The 7,559-nt window shown below is 41.2% G+C and overlaps 1 protein-coding gene across 1 annotated transcript in view; it reads right to left on the bottom strand.

The window, feature by feature from the left end:
* Positions 1-3,398: 3,398 nt before the first annotated feature.
* Positions 3,399-7,559, bottom strand: part of Rab10 (RAB10, member RAS oncogene family) — a 76,763-nt gene continuing 72,602 nt past the window's right edge. Inside the window, exon 6 of the mRNA XM_042696625.1 lies at positions 3,399-5,871. Coding sequence (XP_042552559.1) covers positions 5,788-5,871 — 84 coding nt within the window. The 3' untranslated portion in view covers positions 3,399-5,787. The remainder of the gene's footprint in view (positions 5,872-7,559) is intronic.

Raw genomic sequence — 7,559 nt, 5'->3', positions numbered from 1 at the left:
GGAGTATATGATTTAGGTAAATATCCCACTGGATCACTGGCAGTCATGCACATGACTGTCTTTGAATGTCAGTTAAATGCTCTCCAGATCAGCTGGGCACAGAAACAGGTATCAGTTACATAAGGATTCGTGCCTGGACACCCCAGTCAGCTGGCATCATGGCTCTTACCTCTCCCAGTGATGGCTTCTGTGGATGATAGTTATTGTGGGAGGTTTTGAATGAAGTGTTAATGTCAGGGAAATCCTCATCTGTTTCTATTTGTTTTCTTTTCTATATTTCATTCCTGTCCCCCCTTCCACCCTCTTTAAAGGCTATTATAGTTGAGGATGGCGGCTCATTCACCATGGCTCAAGCCTGCAATCCAAGCTATTTGAGAAAAGGAGATCAGAGAATCTCAAGAGTAGGCTAAGACTCCATCTCAACCAATGGTTGGTTACAATGGTATGTGCATGTTTTTCTGGATATGGGGGAAAAATAACGGCTGGGCACGGTGATGTGTGCTTATCACCCAGTGACACAGGGGAGCACAGGAAGGAAGATCTCACCCCAGGCTGGCCCCCTCACAAATAATGCTAAGCCATGCTGGGGAGGGACATGGATCAAATGGGTGCAGTAGAGGCCTTTGTGTGTGATCCTGGCTTACCATCTCCTTCTCCTGTCCGCCATCTTCAAGTGTGGAGCTTTTAGAGGTACTGAAAGGTGGGGACACCAAGGGACTCCACTGCTTCCTATAAGATCTCCATCAGTCTCCATTTTAACCTGCTGTCACATACCTAGCTTTTCCAGTGTCTGGTGACAGTAATCATGAAAGTCCTGGGGCTCTCTTTGAAAACATTTAAGGAGTAAATTATCATCTAAATTAGCTCTTTTCCATTTCACATTAAAAAATATATAGCTGTTCAATTTTTGCATACCACTGAGATACAATTCCAGTCCTACTCTATAAACGGCAGTTCTGGGCTTTGAACTCAGGGTCTTATGCTTGGTTTGGTGAGGCTCTACCGTTTGAGCCACACCCCAACCCTACTTAAATCCCTGATGCATTTAAGTCGACTCTCACAGCACAATGAAGTGCACCTACCAGGAAGGATCACAAGGTGGCGCAGTGACCCTGTATTTAATTTGTATTTTATCTAGTGACACACTCCTGCACTGAGATCCACAGAATTGAGGCTACTAGCCACAGCCATCAAAAGGCTTTCCTGTCCATCTTTTAGAGACAAGAAATTGAGATAGCAAGGAATCAACCAGTTTACTCAATACTTGGAGGCAATAAGAATGGACTTGGGCTTCAACTTCAAAGTTATAATTGAAGTTGTCATTAAAGACAAGCTGCATTGGGTGCTGGTGGCTTATACCTGTGATCCTAGCTGAGATCTAAGGATCATGATTTGAAGCCAGCTTGAACAGGAAATGCTGTGAGACTCTATCTCCAATAAACTAGTCAGAAAAAGCCAGACTCGGTAGAACATTAGCCTTGAGCAAAAGCTCAGGGACAGTGAGTGCCCAGGCACTGAGTTCAAGCCCCAGGACTGACAAAAACAAAAAACAAGCTGCATTTTAGTAACTTACACTGCAGTTTCAGGAGTCTGCAGTGGAAGGACTGAATGCATCAAGATACTAAGGTCAGCCTGACAACACAGCTATAGCTTAAGAAAAGGGAACAAAGCCGGGCACCTGTGGCTCATGCCTGTAATCCTAGCTACACAGGAGGCTGAGGTCTGAGGACTGCGGTTCAAAGCCAGCCCAGGCAGGAAAGTTCATAAGACTCTCATCTCCTATAAACCACTAGTAAACTGGAAGTGGTGCTGTGGCTCAAGTGGTAGAGCGCTCACCTTGAGCTGAAGAGCACGGGGACAGCACCCAAGCCCAGAGTTCAAGCCCCATGACCGACAAAAACAAAAAACAAAAAAACCCAAAAGGGAACAGATGTGTGAAGGTGAGGAAAGCAAAACAATGCACCCCCTGCTGGACACTGATGGATTGCTACTGTCCTGGCTCTGTGGGCAGAAAGGCACCAACATCTGTGAAGGCACAAAGATGACAGAATAGACTCCCTGCCCACCAGACACCTGTAGTTTGTTAAGGAGATAAACCATACTGAAGACAATTAAGTTGAACCAGGGAATTATGCCATGCAGGCTCAAAGTGGTCTTACTAGGAAGAAGATAGAGCCCATCTCCTGCTCAGGAATGTGCATATACCTGATGGGATGGGAGAGCCAGCAGAAAAATGAGACAGCTAAAAGATGGTGTGAACAGGAATATATCACAGCAAGATGACCTAGCAGGCTTACAAACAATTCTCCTTCCCAACACGCCTGCCTTCACCAACCCAGTCCCCATCTGTCAACCATTTCAGGCCGGCTCCATTCAATATCCTATTCCCCGGGGAACCTGTAGTTTTTCAATGTATCTGGATATGTCTTCCTCAAACATACTGCTCTCAAGGTCTCAAGACATTACCATGACCCTCTAAGTGCCTATCACTCTCCAGCTGGACTTCTGCATTCTTGCTCTTTTTATTCTGCTGAAAGAACCAATCTTCATGTCTATTTCCTCACAGCCACACAAGCTACTCTCCCCAACTACATTCACTCCTCTATGAATGCAGCACTGAGAATCTGGATCATGGTTACTTGGCTCTTGTATGTGCTCAACTGGTTGGCTTTTAAACCAGATCATAAATTTATAGTCATGTCCTATTTCTCTATCAATCTCCAAGGCAGAATCACAAGTCTCTCTCTCTCTCTCTCTGGACACACAACAGGTATATGATGGGGTGGAGGAAATAGGAATAGTCAGCACTAAACAAACTCATGTGACTCTTACAACTGTATAACAAGGCAACTGTATACATCAACCTTCCAGCAGATAAGTCTTAGCGACAAATATCTACCTTTTATTAACTACGAAGGCCTTAATATGGCATTACACGTTTGTTTTGCCAATATCATATATATATAGCCAAAGCTGCTTTGGGAAGGAGGAAAGAGTCTGTTTCCAGGTAAGAGGAGAAAGCCAGGGCTAAGTCAACACCTCCTCCAGTGTGGCGAGTCTCCCTGCGTGTCCTGGGTAACCAGCTGGCTTCAGCTGGTTTTGGCACACTCAACTAGCGTCAGCTGGAGATGGCTAGGCCCATGGCATCTCCTATTTCAGACTAGCATGATTCTGCTTTCGTGTCCAAGGAGTCTTCAGAGTCTTCTATTAATTTTTTTTTTTAATGAAAGACAATCCTTGAAATTGTCTTCCAGTTTTCCGTAGGCTGGAAAATTATTTTGGCGATGCAGTACTTTGTATAGTTTCAGAAGAAATCCTCTGACTCCACAAATGAATGAAAACCAAGCCACACAGTTGGAAACCAAGTCTTGTTTTTATATGAACAGAAGTAGACCGTCTAGAAATATTTCAGTTTATTTAAATTGGTAAGTAGAATATGAAACCGAATTTGTAGCTAGTACCAGAGAATGGACTTAACTGTTGGTGTTAATGAGAACAGCTTCTACATAGGATCCCAAGAGACTTACAGAAAAGGGGCAAAGCCCTAATATTCAGCAAATAAAACTCATGTTAAACAGATTATACAAAAATTGATTTATACTCCATTTCCCTTTTTTTGTTGATACTTAGAAAGTGCAGATTTAACAAAAGGTAGCCATATCCTTTCTATGTACAATGCCGATTATAATTATGCAAACAACACAACTGTCAGTCTGTTACCCAAAATCCCAGTGTTTAGCTCTCAAACCTTAAGTCATTGAATTGAATAAGGATTAAAGAGGGTTAAAAGTAAAAAAACAACAACAAAAAAACTACTGCCACATTCCAGACCAAGGGAAGCAACAAATACATTAACAACAGTAGGTTTAACCTAAAGCTTTTTGAGAAACTTTAACATCAGTTCATTATTCTTTTTAGTGGAAAACTAGGGATTATTTGGCAATGCTGCTTTTACTAGTAAACAATGATAGAGTCAAGTGTGGGAAAGACCTAAGAACCACCTGTGAGGCATATAAAATTGTCTTTAGGGCACTATCTGAAAAATCCATGGGTTTTCATAGCAGATAGGTCCCTATGCTGTTGTTTATGTGAGCCAAGAGGTCATTAAAATGCGCATGACGACACAGACTTTTCAATGGATGCTGCTGTCCTAAACTCAGCCTCTGCTTGAAATGAATCATGCTATTCACAATTATTTCAACAAAGGTATCATCTTAGGATGCCAGCAGCATAGCAAACTTAACCTACCCTATCCTAACAATAAGCAATGAAGCAAAACTAGAAAGATGAAGTGGAGAAGGACAGGGTTACAAGTAGCTAGAGAGCTTATCTTTACACGAGAAGCCTTTTTTGTCCTTTTTGTAGATCCATGGTAATACAAGTTTTCCAAGAGGTGTGAGAACTGGACTTAAAATTAATATTATAAAGTACTTCTAAATCTTAAGGTAAAGACAACTTAACACTGAATAAGTCTTCTTCAGAGGCCAAATCTCAATACATTTGGCAACCATGTTAATAAAATCCTCTCCTCCTTTTTATTTTTTTAAAGTCTTTCCTGGGCTACCAAACTGCCAGAGGAGTTGCCAAAATGGAGACTACTCAAATTCAGGTTCAGAGATTTATTCTAGGAAAGTGAATAGGATATATACCTAATTAGAAAGACAAACCACAACACCCTCCAAACACTAGTGCATGCAATTAACTCTTCCATTTCATAAACTCGATGGATAGACCAGAAGGGAGCAAAGGGAAGGAAAAGGGGACAAGGAAGTAAGACAGCAGGGTAGAGGTTTGAGGGGAGGAAATGAGAGGAAGACACCAGCTAACTGACATCTGATAGTAGGCAGTTAGGATTTATTTATCTTTTTGTTTACTTAGCAAGTTAAATCAGTGCTTTATGTTAAATTTGACAAACCCACAGGTTTGCCCCTTTTCATTTTAAATAACTCTGACCATGGCTGGGGGGGGGGGCAGGGGGAGGGGGGGAGAGGAGGGAAAGAAGCAAATAAAGCAGCATGCAGGAAGATGAGACGCAAGGTGAGTGGCCAGGGAGGAGAACTGGCGGCAGGAATAGTTTAAATATCAAGGCCACTGAAAATGAGACTCAGCAAACCGAAGCTATCATTTCTGCATTACCCTTTGTCCTCAATTAACTACTTTGAAAATTACAGCCAAGCAAACCACAAACATTTTCATGGTTTATGTTTAGATGATATGTCTCCTGCACATGCTTCCACCAGAACAAAAAAGAAAAACCAAAGAAGTTCCTTTCCACATAAGGCACAGGACAAAATTAACCCCACTTACATATTCAAGGCGAAAATGAGTGTTTTTCCTGGCTTTTGTTTGTTTCCTTTGCTATCACATGTCCATCGATTATAGGGACTCAAACACATTATCCATGACAGAAAATTCCACTGTTGTACAAAATAAAATTGTTAAGTCTAACTTTTATTCTTATACAATTTGCAGAATAGAGTTGAAATGATTGCTATAGGTTTAATGTTGATAACAGGAACCAGATATAATACAACTGAAATGCAGTGGTGAGCTGAGCAAGTACATTTAAAATGAAGTCACAGACATGATTTTGCTATACATTTTTTTTGTTTGAAAAAAATAATAAAGTCAGCAAGCAGTCACAGATGAAAGAACAAATAAAATAGGTGGACTGAAATTAAGATGAGAAGAAAAATATCTGCTTAGAGTTAAAAATGGACAGAGTGGTTTATTTTGCAGCAAGAAGAGAAACGGGTGGTGGATGGCAACGGATGAACAGGAGAGCACTCAGCAACATTTGCTCTTCCAGCCTGTCACGCCTCCTCCACTGCTGATATCTACATTTTCACTGTTGGGCTCTTTTACAGGGGTCTGGAACAAACACATAAGGAAAGTAACCCATGAAATACAATGCTACCAATAAACCAAGATGCAGCAGAAATACTCTCACCAACTTTCATTCATGCAACAAAAAGTAATTATAGTCACAAGACACATAGACATCTCTCCATACAGAGTCAAGATTGGGACACTGTTTTTTTGTATATTTTTTTGTTTTTCAGTTGTCAGGCTTGAACTCTGGGCCTGGGCGGTGCTGTCCCTCAGCTCTTTAGCTCAAGGCTAGCACCCTACCCCTTGAGCCACAGCACCCAGTTCCGGCTTTTTCTGTTTATGTGGTGCCAAGGAATCGAACCCAGGCCCTCATGCATGCAAGGCAAGCACTCTATCACTGAGCCACCTTCCCAGCCTATTGGACACTGTTTTTAATCTTTATTTAATCTTTAGTCTTTCCTGTTACCTAGCTGTCAATGTGAATAAAGACATTTCCTGGCAACTCCTTTTTTGTGTGTGCGTGCCAGTCAATGGGCTTGAACTCAGGGCCTGGGCACTGCCTTTAGCTTTTGTGTTCAAGACTAGTGCTCTACCACTTGGGCCATAGTTCCACTTTGGGCTTTTTTTTTTTTCCTGGTTAACTGGAGACTTTCCTGTGATCCTTAGATCTCAGCCTTCTGAGTAGCTGACTAGGATTACAGGCGTGAGCCACCAGTGCCTGGCTGCCTGGCTCAAAGTAATCATCTTAAATATGTAGTTTAAAAATGCTTCAATCAGACTTACTCATAAAGAAAGCCACACATTAAATCTAAATTTAAAAAAAAGTCAGATTGAGTAAGATCTGAGATTTGTCAACTGCTATGCTGGGCATGGTGTGTGAGTAATCAGCATCTTCTGATGCTGTGGGACAGAAATTGACCTATATCAAAATGACTTATCTCTTTGGCCACTGCTGGAAACCTGTCCTTAAGATTTTGTACTGTACGTACAAAATGATTATGCACTACAACTGAGTTTATACTACTGATAGTAGAATCTAAATACATGATGAACACAGCAACAGCATGCTGCTGAACTAGGTGTAGCTCAGTGGTGGACTGTGAGCTTTAGCATGTGATGGCCCTATGTTCAATTAGTCATAGTAATAATTAAGAAATTAACTACACTGGTGATGTATGGGAGATGGATGAATTATTGGCAACTGAAAGCCTTAGACAAACTTTTCTGTACTTTTGCTTTTTTTCAGTTGGGTATCAATCCAGTGTTTCATGCGTGCTAGGCAAGCCATTTACCACTAAACTAAATTACTAGTCCCATCTTTGTATTTTATCTTTGTGGAATTATCTATGCAAATAATTTAAGATTATCCTTTGTTTAAAATTTTTGCCTTTGTGGTGCTAGGGATTTAACCCCGGGCTTAAAATGTAGTAAAATCTCTCTCACAAAGGGTGAACAAATGTATCCGGTGGCACTCACTGGACACTACGTTGAAAATGAACTATACAACTTGTGGGTAGGGACAGGAAGGAAAAACTGTGAGAGCGTGAGGGAAGGGGTTACACTGACCAAAAAGAAAGGTACTTTCTCTTTACCTAACTTATAACTGTAACCCCTGCATATCATGAATGTTTTTACACATACATAGATATATACACAGACACCTCTTTGCATCTTTGGGAGGTGCAAGGAACTGTGGCAATCATGTTTTTTAGATCTAGGTATAAAAG

The sequence above is a fragment of the Dipodomys spectabilis genome, unplaced genomic scaffold (genome assembly GCF_019054845.1).
Source record: "Dipodomys spectabilis isolate Male_0828 unplaced genomic scaffold, ASM1905484v1 ptg000210l, whole genome shotgun sequence".
NCBI lineage: Eukaryota > Metazoa > Chordata > Mammalia > Rodentia > Heteromyidae > Dipodomys > Dipodomys spectabilis.
This window is presented reverse-complemented; position numbering and strand designations above follow the sequence as displayed.